We start from the raw sequence: 23,516 nt of genomic DNA, 5'->3' as shown, positions 1-23,516 counted from the left end.
TTATGTTAAATGAGGCCTCACCTCCTGGTTACACTAGTGACCATATCCCCCACGTATCCCGCAAAGGTGGAGGTGTTGCTAACATTTACGATAGCAAATTTCAATTTACAAAACAAAACAACGTGTTCGTCTTTTGAGCTTCTAGTCATGAAATCTATGCAGCCTATCAATCACTTTATATAGCTACTGTTTACAGGCCTCCTGGGCCATATACAGCGTTCCTCATTGAGTTCCCTGAATTCCTTTCGGACCCTGTCCTATTCATAGCAGATAATATTCTAATTTTTGGTGACTTTAATATTCACATGGAAAGTCCACAGACCCACTGCCAAAGGCTTTCGGAGCCATCATCGACTCAGTGGATTTTGTCCAACATGTCTAAGGACCTACTCACTGCCAAGGTCATACTCTGGACCTAGTTTTGTCCCATGGAATAAATGTTGTGGATCTTAATGTTTTTCCTCGTAATCCTGGACTATCGGACCACCATTTTATTACGTTTGCAATCGCAACAAATAATCTGCCCAGACCCCAACCAAGGAACATCGAAAGTCGTGCTATAAATTCTCAGACAACCCAAAGATTCCTCGATGCCCTTCCAGACTCCCTCTGCCTACCCAAGGATGTCAGAGGACAAAAATCAGTTAACCACCTACCCGAGGAACTCAATTTAACCTTGCGCAATACCCTAGATGCAGTTGCACCCCTAAAAACTAAAAACATTTGTCATCAGAAACTAGCTCCCTGGTATACAGAAAATAAAACATTTTTCTTCGCTAAAAATGTTTTGGTACTGGGCCTGGTGTTGTCACCCACATGGGTAGTGTTGCCAAGAGAGATGAGGTGAGAGAGGAGGTGGGTGGCAACTGAAGAGGTGTTACATGTAGCTGTCGGTCTGTCAGCGCTTTACACAAACACCTAATGCCAGAGACCGGAAATGTTACTTTGTCTCTGCTCTGTCACACAATTCTCTGTGACTAACTGGATTTACTTTATAAATTGCCTCCATGAAACAATATGGGGGAAAACAACAATAGGTTGAGAAAAAAACCTAGAATGGGAATGGAAGGGGCAGGAAGCAGCTTGTATTGTTATACTGAAACCCATTCAGACAAATCTGTCAGACTTGAACAAGATCACTTCTGTGTTACAGCCACAATAGCAGTAGTACTAGGAGACCTAGTTTTCTGTGACAGTATTTTCACAGCTTATGAGAATCAAATGGCCATGCCACAACCCTTTTATTTATTTATAGAGTATCAATCTAACTACCGTTTTCACTTCATGTATGAAGAAAATACATTCTCCATAAACTAGGACAAGTAAACAGGACACACCATTAAAATAAAGGCTTTCGCAGTATATCTAATATATGAAATAGTTTCCTATTTATTAATCAGTTCTCTATGATTGTTAACAAAGAAATACGTGCTGATTTTGCCAAGTGAAACCATTTCTAAAACACATTTAGAAGAAAATGAAGAGAAAAAATTACAAGCACAGCAGTTTTACCCGACAATCGGGTTGGTGAAATTGGAGCAGCTATCCAATGTTCTGATTGATTGCCTTTGAACTATTTTGAACATAAGAAACAGAAAACACCAGTGCAGAACTGTCAAAGCAATATGCAGAGTACTGTACATAATTGATCTCCCCTCACCTATTAACAGTGTGTAGGTCTGAACATGAACATGGGGACATGAGGCAGCCATTTTCGACTGGGACATTCACAAAACACCAGAGTGTATTCAGGCACAAAGGGGATACTCAAGTGGATTTCTTAGATAGCCTGGATGTTTTACTTTCAGGTCACTTAGCATACAATCTTATCCAGGGCAACTTTCAGGAGCAATTAGGCTTATGTACCTTGCTCAAGGGCACATCAACAGATTTTTCACAAGTTGAACAATTGTCCATTTCTTTTAATTACAAATAATACACACCTCTAAGTGGGATGAACTTAAATTAATCTTGGTCCTTCGCGATTTCATATTTTTCCCCCAGTTAAAATCCTTGTATTATTGCACTTCTTGTAAATATAGAAAATAATTAATAAATAAAAAACAGATAATACTAATAGCTAGCATAGACTAATGGATTTAGAACCATAAAATACAATACCTGAGGTCCCACTGCAGACAATACATAATATACAACTAGTCATACATATTATACATGATACAGTATATACACATTCATACTTTTTTGTTCATATCCTCAAACTCACAAATAACTATGTAGAGAGTTTTTTTTATGTTATTCACTCATAGTTTTTGTGTAGTCCTACACCTGTAGGTGCCTGACCTTGAATATCTACAGTCACTCAATAGCCAAAGATGTGGAGCTCATTACATGTGATGTGAAAGGCTGCCATATCTTTTACTTTTTTCAGTAGTGCCTTGGGTGGTGAACATAATTTCCTCTAATTTAAGGATAGAGAAAACGTCTCTCACCCATCGTGAATGGGAGGTTGGGGAAGCAGATTTCTATTAAAAAGGATGAGTCTAACAGAGGCTAACAGAGATGTGAATGTGAACACTATCATGTCTGATAGATTATTTGTGACATTGTTCCCTGGGGTTAGTCCAAATATGACGGTGTATGGGTTGTGGTCAATTGGTCGAACGCAGATGCTGCATAAAGTGTTGAAAATGGGCAACAGAAAAGGGGATAAAGATGGACAATCCCCAAACATATGATGTCATAGCGGGAGCCCAATAGCACTTAATAAAAAAAAGACACGTTAGACATGATTACGTAGACATACTGACCAGCTCAAATAGACAAAAGCATGCTATATGGCAGACCAATCCAAGCTCATCTTGGATTGGTCATTTCTGCCCAAAAAACTATTCTGATTTTAAAAAGTTAACGTTCAAGCGGCTCTCCTGTGAAGTAGTGACCCATGACATATGCCTAGTTTCCTGAATCGGGTCACATATGGAATCATGTGATAACCCAAAAAGTGTTAAATGACAATATATTTGAGATTCTTCAAAGTAGCCACCATTTTCTTTAATGACAGCTTTGCCACACTTGGCATCCTCTCAACCAGCTTCACCTGGAATGTTTTTCCAACAGTCATGAAGGAGTTCCCACATATGCTGAGCACTTGGCCGCTTTTCCTTCACTCTGTGGTCCAAATCATCCCAAACCATCTCAACTGGGTAAGCCTCATCTAATAATTTTAAAATATTTTTTTATCTTAAATTTGTCTTTCAGCATCAAATATGCAAAGAGGAAGAACAGTCCATCATTACATGAAGGTCAGTCAATCTAGAAAATTTCAAGAACTTTTAAAGTTTCTTCAAGTGCAGTCGCAGAAACCATCAAGCGCTATGATGAAACTGACTCTTATGAGGGCCGCCACAGAAAAGGAAGAGTTACCTCTGCTGCAGAGGATAAGTTACCAGCCTCGGAAATTGCAGCCCAAATATAAGTAACAGATACGTCTCAACATCAACTTTTCAGAGGAGACTGTGTGAATCAGGCCTTCATAGTCAAATTGCTGCAAAGAAACCACCAATAATAAGAAGAGACTTGCTAGGGCCAAGAAACACAAGCAATGGACATTAGACTGGTGAAAATCTGTCCTTTGATGAGTCGAAATTTGAGATTTGAAGACACCCTGGAAAAAATGTATTGGGGCTGAGATACCAGAAGACATGTGGCAATATTTCAGGATTTAGGATGGAAAAATGAACCCAGAATTGGACCGTATTTTTATGTATTGTGTATTAAAACTGCATATGTCCACTTTCTGGAGGACTGAGTTTTGAAATCAGTGGAATTCGAGTCTGATAGCTAAGGAGATGGAGAAAACACCTTTCTTACATCTTCAAACTAAGGGCAACCATGGCACCGACAGGAGACGCGTCCTACCATGAATGATGTATGTGGGTAAGATAGTCTAGCGAGATACATTTTCAGATATGACATGTTTCTAATTTTGAAAGAGCCATTTGCTTGGCTAGCTATAGCCTAATGTTAGCTAGCTAACATTAAACCTGGTTGGTTAGCTTCCTGCAGATTCATGCACAGTAGTAACATCATGAGTTGTGATTATGGTTCATTGTTTACCTAGCTAGCTAGCTAGCTAATGTTAGCTGACTGGCTCGCTAGCTAATGTTACATGTATGACATTATTCATATCTCAGAACCATTTGCTTAGCAAGCTATAGCTTAATGTTAGCTAGCTCACATTGAACCTGGTTGGATAGCTACCTGCAGATTCTTGCAGGGTAGTAAAGTCATAAATGGGGTTTATGCTTCAATGTTTAGCTAGCTAGCTACATGTCTTAAAAAAGACTCCACTATGCAAATGTTTGTAAATTCAGTCTGGCCATCTACCCCGATTTCAGAGCACTCTTATCTGAGTGTGCCAGAGAGCGCAGAATAACTGATGAATTTAAGAACGCTCAACACCCGTTGAATATGGCCGGTGTCAGTAAACATATATTAAATTGTTGCCAGCAGCACAGTGTGGCAACCCTCCCACTCTGTCTGCCGAATTCTTTCTCTTTGCTCTTCTTTTCCTTAAAATACATTTTGGCATATAGCACTTTGTTGCATTATGAAGGACTAATATTAGTGTCGTTGAGCTTACTAGTATGTGTTTGGAGGAAAATGTGGAGTTAATGTTTGAGAACTGTAGGTGTAGGTGCTTTGTTTATAACTTTTGTTACAGCTTTTGAGTTGTAATATTTGGTAGGCCCAGTGTTGGTTGCCTTTGTTTATTTGGTAAACTTGCCACTGCGGTGGATAGATTGTGTGCTGCGTTGGAGATGGAACATTGGTTAGTTTCCAGGCCCCTGCCCAGCCTGGAAACTCTTGCTCTACTCACTGTTGGGACATTGGTCTGAGGTGAGTACAATTGGCTGTGTACCTCAGTGGGAGATTTTTGTAGGGTAGTGACACTTGCTACCCGGAGCTATAGCCTTTCTATTTTCCCTGTTCGGCGTAGTGACATGTTTCACTTTGAAATACGTTGGGCATGGTTATTTTGTTTGTTATTTTTGTGTGGTGTCCGTGGCAGTTGTCTCGGGGGCACATCCATGACTTGGGGGTATCTGCCAGCGTGCTGGTTTTTGTTTTTATTGTCAGCGGGCTACAGTGTGTAACTATCCACCGCGGAAGGGTAGCCTAGTGGTTACAGCGTTGGACTAGTAACCGAAAGGTTGCAAGTTCGAATCCCCGAGCTGACAAGGTACAAATCACCCTTTCTGACCCTGAACAGGCAGTTAACCCACTGTTCCTAGGCCGTCATTAAAAATAAGAATTTGTTCTTAACTGACTTGCCTAGTAAAATAACGGTAAAATAAATAAAAAATTAAAATACGCACAAAGACTAGGGTTGAGTTATTGTAAGTTTAGGGAAGCTCCATATATGTAACTCCTCTCTTCTGTGGTGCCCAGTGTGATTGTCATTTCTCTTGTGGTCTGGTGCTCTCCGCAGAGGGCAAGTGCAAGATTTTTTTGGTATTTCTTGTGACTATGGCATCTTATGTAGACGAGTTCATTCGCTTTCAATCAGAGGAACTGTTAGACTTATGTACTAAAGAACAGCTGTTGAATATTGCGGAACACTACTAGGTTGAAATTAGTGATAAATGGCAAAAAAAATTATATTAGGTTGATATTGAAGGCCAATCTGATGGAGTGGTATTCTTGAAGTTATCACTGGGGCAGCCTCTGCTGAGGACTCGCCGTCTCACCATTTCATTACAATGGCTGCTCCATCTGTAAGCCCTAGTAGTCTTCTTTTTGAACAGCAGTAAGAAGCTGCTTCTGTTACAGCTAGAGCATGATTGTGAGAAGCTAGAGCATGATAGGGTAAAGTATGAAAAGGAAATGGAATTTAAACAGGATTGAAGTGTGCTAAAATCAAGCTGCAACAAGAGCGGTCAGAGTTGGTTAGGGAAGGAACAATCTCAGGGTGAGAGTTTGCTCTGGGAAGGTGACAAATTTACTTAGGGGTCGCTCCTCTTTCGGTCGTGCTCCGGTAACATTTGATATTGTTGGAAACTTACGGTTGTTGCCTAAATTTACATTATTTTCGTTGTTTGAGCCGGTTGCTGATGCTAGGAGTTGGCCTGATTCTGACCACAATTTAAATGTTGCAGTGTGTTGCTGCTAAAGCGCAGGAAGGATATTCAGCTCTAGGTGTAGCCGACAGTGTCAGCTATGATAAGGTTAAAATTGCTGTGTTACAGATTTACGAATTGGTTCCTGAGGCTTACCGCCAACAATTTACAACTTAAAAAAGGATGATCTTCACAGTTTAATCGCTGGTGTTCCGCCTCTGCAGTTATGACTTCCAAGGGCTGTGTGATTGGATTATGCTAGAGCAATTTAAGGACAAAATCACTGATCATGTAGCCACATACATTAACGAACAAAAAGTAAAGACTGTTGCTGATGCTGCGGTTTTGGCAGACGAGTATGTTTTGACTCAAGTGTCTTTGCAGAGCCCAGTATTCGGAGTGAGTGGAGGTGTTTAGAGAGATTTGGGCCTGGCTCACCGAGACACTCTGGTTCACGGACAAAGTTTCATTCAACTCGGGTTGAGCCTGACTTCCGTGGTAAAGCTGACTTTGGTCAAGAGTGTCACTGTCAAGGTTCAGGTCATTGGGGAAAATGAATGTCTGGTTCTCAGCGCTAGGGGTAAATGCAGTACTTGCGCTTATGTTTAATCTAAGCCTACGGTGTTAGTAGCACCTGTTCCACATCAGTTTACTCCTGACACATTGTCTCGTGCCGAGGGGCATGTGAAGGTCCATATTGATCCAGACTATTTACCTTTCATTACGGATGGTTTGTGTCTATGTTAGGGAGTAAGGACCTAGTGCCAGTGAAGATCCTGAGAGACACAGGTGCCTCTGAATCATTTGAGTCTGTTACCCTTCTTTGCTGAGCCTGATTCGGGGAGTAGTGTTCTAATTAAGGGAATAGGTTTGAATACTGTCAGTTCCATTGCATAAACTGATGTTGGATTGTGGACTGGTGACAGGTGAGGTTGTTGTAGGGGTGCGTTCATCGTTGCCTATTGAGGGTATCGACGTTATCCTTGGGAGTAACTTGGCTGGTGAGCCTGTCTGCCTGTCGTGTTCCCATCTCTAGGGGTGTCCGCTAAGCCGTCATTTGTAGGGATTCCTGATGAGAGTGGCACAGTTTTCTCAGATGTGATCTCTGCGTGTGCAGTGACGCATTCTGAGCCATGGCAACCTAGTCACTACGGCGGCTAACGAGAATGGCAAAGAAATCTGTCACTACCTTCCCTGTTATCCCATTATCTGTACCCCAGAGCAATGGGCTGACCCCACATTAGACGAGTTGCGTGACATAATTGTGCCTGTGGAACAGTTGGGAGATGTCGCCCATGGCTATTTTCTCTAAGTGGATGTCCTGATGAGGAAGACAGTGTCTCATGGTAATTGCTTTGTGGGGGAGGCTATTAGTCAGGTTGTTGTACCAGTTAAGCTTTGTGAGTTGGTGTTGACAACTTCCCACAACAACGTTGCTGGACATATGGGTGGGAGGAAGCCTGACAATGGCATATTAAGACATTTCTGTTGGCCTAGGTTAAAGAGGGACATTTCTGAGTTCATTAACTGGTCACACCTTTCAATTATTTGGTAAACCTAATCAAGCTATTAAGTCGGTACCACTGTTTCCTTTTCCTGTACTCAGCCAACCTTTGAGTATCTGATTATTGACTGTGTTGGTTCTCTGCCTCGTTCTACAAAGGGTATTAGTTACCTGTTCTCTGTGATGTGTTAGACCACTAGGTTTCCTTCTGCCTATCCTTTCCGGTCTATCACCACTAAGTATGTGCTAAAAGTTTTGACTCAGTTGATCTCACTGTTTGGAATCCCTATGGTCATTCAGAGTGATCAAGAATCTAATTTCACCTCATCTGTTTGGCCAGGTTCTTCAACAGCTCCATATTAAAAACAATTTGTCTAGCGCCTATCAAGCGCTAGACAAATCTGTTCTCCAGGATGACTGGAAGTCTCCGGAGCCACCTCAGTCCCTGTTATCTTATGTGTGTGATTTCCGGTGACGCCTGTACGCCATTGGTGAAATGGCTAAAGAGAAGATATCTTCACAGGAAAGGATGAAGGGCATATTTGATTGGCGAACTGAGCCTCGTCACTTTAGTCCAGGTGACCAGGTTCTTGCTCTGCTGTCAATTGTTGGTTCTCCTTTTCAAGCAAAGTTTCAAGGTCCATATACGGTTGTGTGCACTAAGCAAAACTATCTAGTTGCCACTCCAGAACGGAGAAAAGCACACCATCTGTGCCATGTAAATCTGTTAAAACCATATTATGCACGTTCCTGAGGCCGAACAGTGGGAGTCTACAGAGGATGGTAAAACCTGTTCTTTTGGCCGATACCGTTATTTCGCAGGGTTCTTGTCATGCCAGGTCCGTGCATGGGGAGGAATATGTTCCTGGTCCCGATGATTGCATACTGCAGAGTAGATTGAAAAATTCAGAGACGCTGGATATTTTAGACAGCCTTCTCGCTTATCTACCTGTTGATGGGCGGGAAGAGATGGTCGGTCTGATTCTGAGATTTCCTCATTTGTTTGCTGATACACCTACATGTACAAACTTAATAGAACACGATATTGACGTTGGAGATGCTGAGCCCATTTGGTTCTATATAGTTTCTTCAGAGAAACTGAGTTGTCTGTATGTTGAGGCCAGGTACATGCTGAAGAGTGATATACCAGAGCCTCCTTTCTCCAGTTGGGCTCCTCCATGTATCTTGGTCAGTAAACCGGATGGGACTGATAATGTTGTTGCTGACGCGCTCTCGTGCGCCCTGTTCCTGAATGTCCATGTGACTGACCAGTTATTTTGTTTGGTATTGTCCTGTTCTATCACTTCTGTCTGTTCCCTTCTGGTCTCATTTTCTTCTTTCCTCTTAAAGGTTGCTTCCTGTGTGCAAAGGTTGCTGAGGTCTGGGGAGGATGAGGTTGGCTGGGGAAAGTGGATGTGTGAACACGTACCCCCCCCCTCGTGGATTTAGGATGCAGGCTGGGTCATTTGGGATGCAGGGGGGGTCTTCTATTAGGATACAGGGTAGTATTTTGTTAGTGTGACTGGTATGGTGTTCCGGGGTCCTTGTTGGTCCCTGGTTTTATGGGGGGATGATGACCCTCCCACTCTGTCTGCTGACTTTCTCTTTGCTCTTGTTTTCCTTAATAGGATGTCAGTGGGCGGAGCCGGGAGGGTCGTCAGCGAATTGGGACACACTTGGACTCGGGTGTGTCCCGGGATAAATACACCGCTTCCCCATTCGGGAGACTCTCTCAATGCAGACACGGATAGATTTTGGTTGTGGCACTTTTGTGGCCGTTTTGGTTGATTACTTTGGCACCTTTCAACACCCCTCATTATCACATTTATGCACGCATACACTCACTTACTCTACGAATTACTGACTACACACATCATTGTTAATTGTATTTAATAGTTTACTTTAGTTAACAAATATATTTTATTCCTTATCTCTACGCTGTCACCCTTTTGTTACGAACTTCGAGCCAGTTCGTGACAAGAGTTAGTCACCAACGATAACATGAAAACAGCATAACCAGTTCTGCTAGGGCGAGTGGGGTGTTTTCTCATTGTGTCTTCAAGTAGCTAGCAAGCTATCCAACATTAGCCAGTTAGCTTGGGTGCTTGACTGCCGTTGTGATGTCAGACAGTGCGGCTCAACCCTACTCATCTGCCAGGACGTCCGGTGTTCGCTCTGAACACGAAACGCTCTGAATTTACGAATGGACAATCTGATAGCACAGTTGCAGTCACCAATGCTCTGGAAAATATAACAGCCTAACCAGCTCTGCTACGGCGAGTAATGTTCATTGAGCTGTTCTCCCTCACTTAGATGTCTGGAAGTAGCTAGCTTGGGTGCTTGACTGCTATTGTTAGTACATTCAAAAGTGAGTTTACAAGTTTATCAACTTCTAAAGCAAGATATTTTTCCCATACAATTGCAGTGTATGATATACCATTGTGTAGCTCTGAGTCTCTACTTTTATCCAATGTAAAAAACTAAATTTCTAATTTTGCTACAGAAGACCGATTTGAGCAGGTCGGTCACATATGTATTTTGATGTCTTCACTATTCTACAATGTAGAAAATAGTAAAACAAAGAAAAACCCCTGAATTAGTACATTGGTTCTTTCTGTTGTTACGAGCTTATGCCACAACCGTTAGTGGTAGATGGTGGCATTCTGTCATTGCACCACACTACTCACGATGCTGTTCTATCGGTATTCTAATCTGTGGCATTTAATGGAGACGTTATGAGTCAGTCTCTCCTCTGGCACCAGAGTCCTGCATCAGGCAACAACAAAAACTGTTGGTGGTCATGGAGTTGAGCAAACTTGGGTAAATACAATGAGGCAATGTCACTTGACATGTGGACTGAAGATTTTTGAAATAGGCACGGTGGGCTTTTGGTTTCTCTCCCTCTAAAAACAGAAATAAATAATTCTAAATAACAAACTGGCTTTATTGAAAATGATTTATTTATTTAAAATGTTCAATAGCCTTTTTCCCTTTATTAATATCTCCAATATTACTTTTTAAACAAGCCATACAAAGTTGGTTTCAGAAAAAAGGAACTTGTCTGTCGGCCCTGCATTAAAATACATTTTTTTAAGTGAATTGTGATAAATAACAATATAGCAGCTTCATTTAAGAAACAAAACATTGACATCTGTGCCATATAGATTGCAACATAGTTGGGAAGAGCTTTTCGATGTACCGATTCCATGGCACAGGCTTTATGAATTGACACGCAATTTTCCACTTATTATAACCTACTGCAGGCTTAAAACCTATGGGTTTAACCCTCCTGTTGGGTTCGTTTCATGTTAATTAATTCTGTGTTCCCAGTCCTAAATGACCGCTCCATTATAGCTGATTATAAATCCATAATACATATCACCTAATGTTGTTTTAGAAATGTTTATCAACTGAAGTTCTTGTGTACGTTACAAGTTTTGAACTTGTATTTGGTATTTATGGGCTGCAGGCCTCATTGACTTGAGCTCATATAACTCGTTTTGAGTAAAAAAAGCACAATTTATGGAATATGACAAATAGTCAGATTAAACATATTGTGCTCTTTATCAGACTACTTTGTGTCAAAGTTTAACAAGGACTTTTGTTTTGAAACCATTTCATAAAAAAAAAATATATATATATATATTGACTAGATATTGTCATCAACCCGGGATATGGTGTATCTCGTTGGCCCTGGGGTCAGTCACCCTGATCACATTTTCAGCCGACATCTGACCTCTTCTCTCAGGTAGGGATGAAGACCAGGACCAATTCCCATTCTTTGACTGGAATGTAACAACCTCAGCAGGGCCCTCTTCCTCATCACTGGATTGTTCCACATTGGTTGTCTCTTGGTCTGGATCATATTCTGTGTTGTCTTCAACTTCTGACACTTCCTCCTCTAATGCATCTTCACTGTCAGTTTCCTGGCCTTTCTCCTCATCACCAAATATATGATCAAGAGCCTCACATACAGTATATCGTTTGGTTATTGTGCTGCCATAGAATGAATTGTGAGCAAGGCCTCAAAAAAGCTTTATATACCAGAGCTGTGACAAAAGTTCTATATATTATTGAAACAATGTTGTGATTGTTTGTGAGAATGCCAACAAGTGTGGTTCCTGTGGGGGAAAGATTATATTGGGGAAAGGTTCCTGTGGGAGTTGCCATGGAAGCCAAGAAGGGGAGTGAGGTGTGAATGTATGTGCTCAAACACACATGCATGTGATGATCTGGGAGGGGATGCCAACAGGTGTGGTTCCCGTGGGGGAAAGGTTCTATTGGGGAAAGGTTCCCGTGGGGGTTGCCATGGAAGCCAAGAAGGGGAGTGAAGTGTGTGTGTGTTTGCTCAAACATGCATGTGAGGGTCTGGGAGAGGAAGTGTGTCCTTCCGATGAATGGACATGTGCCTGAACAAAATTTTATACACCAATTGTAGTCTCACCCATCCATTTCTAATGACCGGTCATTTTTGACCGGGAACACCACAGGTGTATAAAAGTTAAATAAAACACCCCAAATTTTATGAAAATCATCAAAATGTATTTTGTGTGTTCAGATGCCCTATGTGGACAAAGTCATGGAACATTATGACAATCCGATTAAATGGACTACATTTTTCAGAGAGAACTTGTAAATCGGCCAATTCGACCGGAACACAGCAGGAGGGTTAACCTTCTGAATGAATTATTATATTGAAGATAGAAGCCGCCTCTTAATGAGATCCCGAGAGCCGATCTGTTATCCAACGATTATTATTGTTATACTGTAATTAACCATGCATTATTATTTAAAAGCCCCTTAGATATTCTCACATACCAGATTTGCCGTTACAAAAAATGCTCCTGTTGTGTGTTCAGTTATTTGTAACCATAAAGAATGTAAACAAGCATTATGTGCATTTTTTTTTAGATGCTGTGTTTTTATTTACAGTAATGATGGACACCTGGAGGCATTTTGAAAACATGTTACAAACAGTTTTTTTCCCACGAGTGTACTGTAGCAGGTGTGGCACAATGTTTACATGATGGGCTATTAGCAGGACAATAGACTCTTTATACATTGATTTATTTACAGAATTATAATTCAATAGCCCGGTGTGATATTCCCTCAAACGTGCAATGTATATGTATATTTCAACTACCAATTAGTTGCACTTCCCCCCAGCTCAATGACCACGGTAAAACCTTGCGGAGATGATCAATGTATTTGTTGCATTATTGTATCGTCAATTTCTCAAGTTAAAACATCTTGATGGCCATCACCAGTTCATCTTTGCTTGTAGGCTTGGCAGAGTTACAGATTAATGTTTTCAGTTGATGCCAAACAAGTTTGATCGGGTTTAAAATCAGGAGACCTACATGTAGAGATTAAAAAATAATTTTAGATATACTGTAGGTCTACCGTAGGCGAAATGAGTCGCACTAGTGTTGAGACTAGTCAGTTTACCCTAACATTTCCGTTGCTCTTCTGACAGCAGAACTTAATGAACTGCTCACCAGGCACAGCAAAGGCTGTCTAGACATTTATGCTGTTCCGCTATTCCAAGGATGTGTAACCAAAGAGATATACGAGAGGACACAGAATACCAACTAGGATGGATCCAGAAGCAACTGTGGCTTACCAGTGAACCTTTGGGTGTTCATCATTAATACTGTGTCTCAGAAGTTTCTGTCCATGACTGATGCAACCCGAAAAAGCATTAAAGACCAAGTTAATGAGTTATTGAGGTCAATGAGAAAGTCTGGCCTGCTCTCCCTTAGGTAAAGAATTAGGCACTTTCCCATGTTTACTACAGTATTTACTGTAGGCTATGTGTACTTGTCAGACTGCACAGTAGCCTAATAAACACATACATTTTGAAATATTTTTTTTTACCATGGTAGATGCTGTGTTTTTGGTTGATGGCCAACATTAAAAACTGTCAAATGCTTTTGTGAATTCAACCGCTTTATTTTTTAATTATTTAAGGCTCCTTTCTCTTCTCTGTGCTGGAGTGAAAGCAACAAATGAAAGCAACAAATTGTTGCTTACTGGAACACCCAAAGTCATTCAATTGTTATAATAGGATTTGAAGCAATAGCCTACCTGCGTATTTCAGCACAGTTTCATGCTGCTTATCAAGACCAACGGGACTGTTCTTGATAAATCAATGTTAGGATTATTCTGCTCTTCAATCTCAGTCACTTAGTAGCCTACTCCGGACCGGTCACGTTGTACAGAACCAACTTTTGAAAGCCAGTCACCGCTTCCCCCCACCATAACAAAACTTGTCTCTTTCTTATGTCAACAGTGAAGAGGCGACTCCGGGATGCTGGCCTTCTAGGCAGAGTTGCAAAGGAAAAGCCATATCAAACTGGCCAATAAAAAGAAAAGATTAAGATGGTCAAAAGAACACAGACGCAGATGAACTCTGCTTAGAAGGCCAGTATCCCGGAGTTGCCTCCTCACTCTAATAGACACTCTAATATACTTGTTTTCTTGATCAGTTGTGTACTGGGGCCTCCCACTCTTTCTATTCTGGTTAGAGACAGTTTTGCGCTGTTCTGTGAAGGGAGTAGTACACAGCGTTGTATGAGATCTTCAGTTTCTTGGCAATTTCTCGCATGGAATAGCCTTCATTTCTCAGAACAAGAGTAGACTGACAAGTTTCAGAATAAAGTTATTTGTTTTGAGCCTGTAATTAAACCCACAAATGCTGATGCTCCAGATACACAACTAGTCTAAATGCCAGTTTTATTGCTTCTTTAAAATCAGAACAACGGTTTTCAGCTGTGCTAACATAATTGTAAAAGTTTTTTTAATGAACAATTAGCATTTTAAAATGATAAACTTGGATTAGCTAACACAACGTGCCATTGTAACTCAGGAGTGATGGTTGCTGAAAATGGGCCTCTGTACGCCTATGTAGATATTCTATTACAAATCAGACGTTTCTAGCTCCAATAGTCATTTACAACATTAACAATGTCTACACTGTACTTCTCATCAATTTGATGTTATTTTAATGGACCAAAAATGAGCTCTTATTTCAAAAACAAGGACATTTCTAAATGACCCCAAACTTTTGAACAGTAGTGTATACCGAATATTTATTTGAAAATACTGTCTTTAAAATATTTCCAACGATATGTATTTGAAGTAATTGTAAACACATGCCAATACTTTACAAATTGTATTTTGAAAAACATTCCAATATTCAACTACTTTTCTTTCAAATTAAGCTCATCTTAATACTTGTTTTCAAATGTATTGAAAAGTAATTGAAATATCTGAAATAGTATTTGAACCCAGGTCGTTGTGTGTGTATATGTATCTGTCAGCCACCTCATTGAGTGCTGGGGAAATGTGAACATGAACAATGAGGAATCAGCAACAGAAGAATATATTTCCATTTTCAGATCAGGAAGAAAGATCCTTTTGCTTGCAAAGACATCAAAGGTTTGGACAAATACTCATTCAAGGGCTTTTCTTTACTTTACTATTTTCTACATTTTAGAATAATAGTGAAGACATCAAAACTATGAAATAACACATATGGAAACATGTAGTAACCAAAAGTATTTTGCCTTGACACCTTTCACACTCTTGTTATTCTCTCAACCAGCTTCACCTGGAATACTTTTCCAACAGTCTTGAAGGAGTTCCCACATATGCTGGGCACTTGTTGGCCTCTTTTCCTATACTCCGCAGTCCAACTCATCCCAAACCATCTCAATTGGGTTGAGGCCAGGCCATCTGATGCAGCACTCCATTACTCTCCTTCTTGGTCAAATAGCCCTTACACAGCCTGGGTGTGTGTTGGGTCATTGTCCTGTTGGAAAACAAATGATAGTCCCACTAAGTGCAAACCAGATGGGATGGCGTATCGCTGCAGAATGCTGTGGTAGCCATTCTGGTTAACCTTAACTTGAATTCTAAATATATCACCAACAGTGTCACAAGCAAAGCACCACCACATCATCACACCTCATGAACCATGCATCACGGTGGGAACCACACATACAGAGATAATCAGTTCACCTGCTCTGCATTTCACAAAGACATGGCGGTTGGAACCAAAAATCTCACATTTGGACTCAGACCAAAGGACAGATTTCAGTCTAATTCAAATCAAAGGAAAAAGGAAACTGCACACTGCTCTTGATAGTATCAAGAGCAGTGCACGGTTTCCTTTTTCCTTCATCTTGTTCATCTGTTGCCATGCACCTGCAAAAATGATTGCTCAGATGTGCAAGTGCCTTTTTGAATTTTGAAGTTTAAATCAAATCAAATTGTATTAGTCACATGCCCCGAATACAACTGCTGTAGACCGTACAGTAAAATGCTTACTTACTAGCCCCTAACCAACCATGCAGTTTAAAACCCCCCAGCTAAGAATTAGAAATACAAGTAACAAGTATTTAAAGAGCAGCATTAAAATAACAATAGCGAGACTATATAAAAGGGGTAGCGGTATGGAGTCAATGTGCGGGGGTACTGGCTAGTTGAGGTAATATGTACATGTAGGTAGAGTGACTACGCATAGATGGTAACAGAGTAGCAGTGGTGTAAAAGAGAGGAGGGGCAATAGGTTTTGTCGTGCCCTCTTCACAACTGTCTTGTGTGCTTGGATCATGTTAGTTTGTTGGTGATATGGACACCAAGAAACTTGAAGCTCTCAACCTGCTCCAATGCAGCCGTCAATGAGAATGGGAGTGTGCTTGGTCCTGTTTTTTTCCTGTAGTCCACAATCACCTTTGTCTTGATCACGTTGAGGGAGAAGTTGTTATCCTGGCACCACATGGCCAGTTCTCTGACCTATAGGCTGTCTCGTTGTTGTCGGTGATCAGGCTGTTGTGACACTGTTGCCCAACTGAGGGGCCACTGTGTTGAGGATCAGCGTGGCGGATGTGTTGTTACCTACCCTTACCACCTGGGGGCGGCCCATCAGGAAGTCCAGGATCCAGTTGCGGAGGGAGGTGTTTAGTCCAAGGGTCTTTAGCTTATTGATGAGCTTTGAGGGTACTATGGTGTTGAACGCTGAGCTGTAGTCAATGAATAGCATTCTCACATAGGTGTTCCTTTTGTCCAGGTGGGAAAGGGCAGTGTGGAGTGCAATAGAGATTGTATCATCTGTGGATCTAATGTATATTGCTTGTGTCTGTTGGCCCTAGCAAGTCCATTATTATTTTTTGTGTCCTTTAGTAGTGGTTTCTTTGCAGCAATCGACCATGAATGCCTGATTCACGCAGTCTCCTCTGAACAGTTGATGTTGAGATGTGTCTGTTACTTGAACTCTGTGAAGCATTCATTTGGGCTGCAATCTGAGGTGCAGTTAATTCTAATGAATTTATCCTCTGCAGCAGAGGTAACTCTGCGACTTCCTTTCCTGTGGTGGTCCTCATGAGAGCTAGTTTCATCATAATGTTTGATGGTTTTTGTGACTGCACTGTCAGAATAAATCAAATGTATTCATAAAGTCCTTCTAACATCCGCTGATGTCACAAAGTGCTGTACAGAATCCCAGCCTAAAACCCTAAACAGTAAGCAATGCAGGTGTAGAACCTTTCAAAGTTCTTGAAATGTTCCGTATGTTTCATATCGTAAAGTAATGATGGATTGTCGTTTCTCTTTGCTTATTTGAACTGTTCCTTCCTTAATATGGACTTGGTATTTTACAAAATAAGGGTATCTTACCTTGTCACAACACAACTGGCTCAAAGGCATTAAGGGAAGAAATTTCACAAATTAACTTTTAACAAGGTCCACCTGTTAATTTAAATGCATTCCAGATGACCACCTCATGAAGCTGGTTGAGAGAACGCCAAGAGTGTGCAAAGCTGTCATCAAGGCAAAGGGTTGCTACTTTGAAGAAACTCAAATATAAAATATATTTGGATTTGTTTAACAATTTTTTGGTTACTACATGATAACAAATGTGTTATTTCATAGTTATGATGTCTTCACTATTCACTATAAACCCTGGAGTGAGTAGGTGTCAACTTTTTGACTGGTACTGTATAATTTAGCTACTCTACCTGCTACATTCATGATGAGAAAACTAACTAGCTAGATAGCCAAGTTGCTAGTTAGCTAACTAACTCGCTAGATAGCCAAGTTGCTAGTTAGCTAACTAACTCGCTAGATAGCCAAGTTGCTAGTTAGCTAACTAACTAGCTAGATAGCCAAGTTGCTAGTTAGCTAACTAGCAAGATAGCTAGCCAAGTTGCTAGTTAGCTAACTAACTAGCTAGCTAGCTAGCATGTTGCTAGTTAGCTAACTAACTAGCTAGATAGCCAAGTTGCTAGTTAGCTAACTAACTAGCTAGCTAGCCAAGTTGCTAGTTAGATAGCTAAGCTAGTTAGCTAGCTAAGTTAGTTAGCTAGACAGCTTATATTAACCAGTAATACAAAATATGCCTAAACATTTTAAAACTTTAGCTGTCACCTTGAGGCTTGATAGGGGGTAAAATATAATCTCTAATTCTTTACTAGCTAGATGACCAATTAGCTTTTATTCCTCTATGAATCTTGCTAGCCCTACTGACTGCCGGCTAAACCAACATTCTTGATTCTAGTTACTAAGATAAATAAAACAACTCAAATTAGCTACTCAATTTAGCATTAACTTCTTTGAAGTATTTTCTGAACAGCTTCTCAAGTCTGTGTTTCTCCAGTTGTCAACCATACATCATTTACACACTCATTTGTGGCACCCAGATTCAAAAATTACAGTTGGGAACTCTGAAAATAAGTGATTGTTGTTGCTAGGCTACCAGTTGCAGCGCTTTTAAGCTTGCGAATTGCAGGTGCCTTTAAAAGTATAGCTTGTGTCTGAAAGAATTATATGGATTTAATATTTGTCAAATTATTGAGCATATTCTCAAAACTCAAATAAGCATCAGAAATTGTCCTAATTGAGCATATCAAAATGTATATCAAGATCCGGATATGGACCTCAGTGAAGAGCCTATGCATTGTATGTGCTGAGAAAATATACTATGTAGGCCTACAGTCAGTATATACAGAAATCCAGAAGGAATTCAAAAGTGATTTGTGCATTAAAGAAAAATATGGGTTTAATATTTGTCAAATTATTGAGTATGTGGTGAAAACTCAGTAATGCCTCTGAAATCCTCTTTATTTTCAGCATATCAACATTTGCATATGGACAGCCAAGGGAAGCATATTTCGAATCAATATAGTTTAATATCTTGAATGTGCTGAGAAAACACAGATATGCAATGTATACCGTCAGTATTTGTCAACATGAGAGAAAATAGGTTGTCACATATTTCAGGATATTGAATGAGTCCATATCCAGCCATAGGAAATGTCCATGTGTGATATTCAGAGTAATCCCAATAGCATACATGTCTAAAAGGCACATCTGGATTCTGAAATTCTCAGGACATAGTGCATATCCAAAAATATGCATTGGAAATGGTCTGTATTCTTTAGAATATCAAAAATGTGCCATGTAAAGATATCCCCTGATTATGGACCCTTTTTGCCCAGTGCTTGTGTCTCCCCTGTTTGGTTTGCTCCATGTTTGTTTTTACACCATACCGTAAGTTTGTGGGGTTTTTATTTTCCTTTAATTTGTCTATTAATTAAGGGAATCTAGTGGGCATCCATGATGGGTGTTAAGACGCTTCTCGATTTCGCTTGGCCAGCACCCCCATGGTTCCCTTTCAGAACCCCTTTTAAAACCTCACCTGTTTCCTTTTGGTTGTCAGTGGCTCATTTGTTAGTTCCATTTTTCTGTTGGGTGACTATTTTTTGTTTCTTGTTGGGGAATGTAACACCCAGTACACCACCATTTTACTATTTCCTTTTGCAATACATCCTATTTTACTATGATGTCTTACGACGGCCTTGAAACTCCATTTGTCACATTTCTACTGATTGCACTAAAAATAAATACTTTCCCAATGATAGATTGTATTTTTTTCAGATCTCCTTACAGTACTTTCTGTATGTCCATCTGAACAGACATTATGACTGAACATTCACTCCTCACAGGGACTGTTTACCATTTATCATAACATGTTCTCACCTCTTTCTCAGCACAATGACTGTCAGCTGTGTCCGACACCTCTTGCTGAGGGTGAAGAGTTTGTCAACGATCCGTCTGGATTTGGCGATAAGCTGTCTGCTGCTGAGATCTAGCTGTCTGTAGCGCTGATGGACGGCAGGCTCCGTTTTCCAGAAGTACTGGATGGCAGATGTGTTGAGGGCGTAGAATGTCGGTAGTCTCCGTACAAAGTTCTGGAACTCCTCTGCAAGGCAGACAGGTGTGAAGAGGTTTAATGCTCCATTGCAGTTCTGCTCCGCTTAGTACTTTATATGATTCTGTTAATTTTTGGCTCATAGTCAAACGGATCACTTTAGGGAGATGGCACATGGGAATTGGTTTGCTGGGCCACCGTGGGGGAAACTGGAAGAGATACTATTTGACACATATGATAAATGGGGAGAGGCTGAACTAAATGTGGGTTTGTGTATGAAATGTCCTAGCAGATCAAGCTCATCTCTGTGTGTGGAGGCCAAACAGAAACTGAAAATGTTACCTTGCTTCAGGGTATCCGGTTTAATGAGTGAATAGGGGCAAAACTGGAATTAACCAAAATATTTTCAGAGCTATCAATAGCCATTGAATAAATCCAACCTAATCTAATAAGTGACTGTGATATTTACAATTAACAGTGGTGTGTATTTCTATCTGATTACAATAGGCATTTGTTCTCAGATTAGCCATTTTGTAATACACTACATGGCCATAAGTATGTGGACTCTCCTTGTTGAAAATTTCATTCCAAAATCATGGGCATTAATATGGAGTTGGTCCCCCTTTTGCTGCAGCCTCTACTCTTCAGGGAAGCCTTCCACTAGATATTGGAACATTGCTATGGGATCTTGCTTTATTTTAGCCACAAGAGCATTAGTGAGGTAGGGCACTGATGTTGGGTGATTAGGCCTGGCTCGTAGTCGGCATTCCAATTTATCCCAAAGGTGTTCGATGGGGTTAAGGTCAGGCCAGTCAAGTTCTTCCACACCGATATTGACAAACCATTTATGTATGGACCTCGCTTTGTCTTGGAAACAGGAAAGGGCTTTACCCAAACTGTTGCGACAAAGTTGGAAGCACAGAATCATCTAGAATGTCATTGCATGCTGTAGAGTTAAGATTTCCCTTTACTGGAACTAAAAGGCACAGCCCCTACTGCTCAGCCATGGAAACCCCTTTCATGAAACTCCTGACAAACAGTTATTGTGCAAAACGCTTCATATGGGGATGGTTTCTGTTTTTTGAAAGTTACATATCTTGAAAACTTGATTGTTGACAAGGAAAACCTTTCAGGACCATGTCAAAATTGGACGAATGAAACAAATACGAAAATATTGTTTTGGGGTGGAATTTTCCTTTAAAGTTGTTGTACTAGTCCACTTGTAGTCCTGATTGTTGCAAAATTTGTTAAAGATATGTGAATCGTTTCAGGAAACTAGGCGTATGTTGCACGTCACTATTTCACAGGAGAGGCATTTGAACGTAAACATATCATTTTTTCAAAATGCATTTTTGGGGTGAAATGCCTTCTGGAACATGTGAACATTCATGTGCCTTAATAACAATAAATGGTTAAATTACAAGCCTAGTAGGTTGGAATAAGGATGAATAAGGTGCCCAGAGTAAACTAGAGTAAACTACCTGCTACTCAGGCCCAAAAGCTAGAACATGCATATATTTGGTTAGAAAACACTGACGTTTCTAAAACTGTTTGATTGATGTCTGTGAGTATAACAGAACTCATAAGGCAGGCAAAAACCTGAGAAAAAAATCCAACCAGGAAGTGGGAAATCTGAGGTTTGTAGTTTTTTAAATCATTGCCTATCCAATATACAGGGTCTATGGGGTCATTTTGCACTTCCCAAGGCTTCCACTAGATGTCAACAGTCTTTAGAACCTTGTTTCAGGCTTCTACTGTGAAAGGGGAGAGAATAAGAACTGTTTGAGTCAGGTGTCTGGCAGAATGCCATGAGCTCAGTCAGGCGCACGACCGTGAGAGCTAGCTGCGTTCCTTTTCACTTCTAAAGACAAAGGAATTGTCCGGTTGAAACATTATTGAAAACATCCTCAAGATTGATTCTATACATGTTTCTACGAACTGTAAATATTACTTTTTGACTTTGTCTTAACTAAGTGATTGCGCATTGAGCATTTGGATTACTGGGCTAAACGCGAGAAACAAAAAGGGGGTATTTGGACATAAAATATGGACTTTTTCGAACAAAACAAACATTTATTGTGGAACTGGGATTCCGGGGAGTGCATTCCGATGAAGATCAAAGGTAAGTGAATATTTATAACGCTATTTCTAGTTTTGTGACACCTCTCCTTCTTTGGAAAATGGCTGTATGTTTTTCTGGGAGATCTTTGTGGGCTATACTCAGCCTTGTTTCAGGATGGTAAGTTGGTGGTTGAAGACATCCCTCTAGTGATGTGGGGGCTGTGCTTTGGTAAAGTGGGTGGGGTTATATCCTTCCTGTTTGGCCCTGTCTGGGGGTGTCCTCGGATGGGGCCACAGTGTCTCCTGACCCCTCCTGTCTCAGCCTCCAGTATTTATGCTGCAGTAGTTTATATGTCGGGGGGCTAGGCTCAGTTTGTTATATCTGGAGTTCTTCTCCTGTCCTATTCGGTGTCCTGTGTGAATCTAAGTGTGCGTTCTCCAATTCTCTCCTTCTCTCTTTCTTTCTCTCTCTCGGGGGACCTGAGCCCTAGGACCATGCCCCAGGACTACCTGACATGATGACTCCTTGCTGTCCCCAGTCCACCTGGCCGTGCTGCTGCTCCAGTTTCAACTGTTCTGCCTTATTATTATTCGACCATGCTGGTAATTTATGAACATTTGAACATCTTGGCCATGTTCTTTTATAATCTCCACCCGGCACAGCCAGAAGAGAACTGGCCACCCCACATAGCCTGGTTCCTCCTTAGGTTTCTTCCTAGGTTTTGGCCTTTCTAGGGAGTTTTTCCTAGCCACCATGCTTCTACACCTGCATTGCTTGCTGTTTGGGGTTTTAGGCTGGGTTTCTGTACAGCACTTTGAGATATCAGCTGATGTACGAAGGGCTATATAAATAAATTTGTTTTGATTTGATAATCGCAAGGTGTGCTTTCGCCGTAAATCCTTTTTGAAATCTGACACAGTGGTTGCGTTAGGAGAAGTTTATCTATAATTCCATGCATAACACTTGTATCTTATCAATGTTTATTATGACTATTTCTGTAATTTGATGTGGCTCTCTGCACTTTCACCGGATGTTTGAGATAATGCATTTCTGAACATAAGACCAATTTCAAATGAGGTTTTTGGACATAAAGATGAACTTTATCGAACAAAACACACTTATTGTCTAAAATGGAGTCCTGTGAGTGCCATCCAGTGAACATCAAAGGTTAGTGATTAATTTTAACGCTATTTCGGAGTTTTGTGACACCTCTCCTTCTTTGGAAAATGTCTCTCTGTTTCTCTGTGACTTGGCGCTGACCTAACATAATCGCAAGGTGTGCTTTCGTCGTAAAGCCTTTTTGAAATCAGACACTGTGGCTGGATTAACGAGAAGTTTATCTTTAAAATGGTGTATAATACATTTAATTATGAGATTTTTGTTGTTTTGAATTTGGCGCCCTGCAATTTCACTGGCTGTGGTTGAGGTGGGACGCGTCCCACATATCCTAGAGAAGTTAGCCACAGAAAAAGTTAAGAACCTTCCCGCTAGCCATGATTGGCTGAGATAATGGAAGGGCTAGACATGCCAAGAGATGAGTTTGGATTGGTCTGACATGTAGCTTCTGTCTAGAACATGAGCTGCTCAGTATGTGTAGGTAATCCTTTCTAACAACTATTTTTTAAGGATATCACGAAAAACTGCAAATGTGTTGAT

At 40.7% G+C, this 23,516-nt stretch overlaps 1 protein-coding gene across 1 annotated transcript in view; it reads right to left on the bottom strand.

Moving 5' to 3' along the window:
- LOC135556280 (BMP/retinoic acid-inducible neural-specific protein 3-like) overlaps positions 1-23,516 on the bottom strand; it is a 109,179-nt gene that overhangs the window by 9,944 nt on the left and 75,719 nt on the right. The window contains exon 7 of the mRNA XM_064989354.1: positions 19,627-19,849. Within this exon, the coding sequence (XP_064845426.1) occupies positions 19,627-19,849 (223 nt within the window). The remainder of the gene's footprint in view (positions 1-19,626; positions 19,850-23,516) is intronic.

Source organism: Oncorhynchus masou, chromosome 15 (genome assembly GCF_036934945.1).
Source record: "Oncorhynchus masou masou isolate Uvic2021 chromosome 15, UVic_Omas_1.1, whole genome shotgun sequence".
Classification (NCBI taxonomy): Eukaryota; Metazoa; Chordata; class Actinopteri; order Salmoniformes; family Salmonidae; genus Oncorhynchus; species Oncorhynchus masou.
The sequence above is the reverse complement of the archived record's forward strand: the minus strand, read 5'-3'. Positions and strand labels throughout refer to the sequence as shown.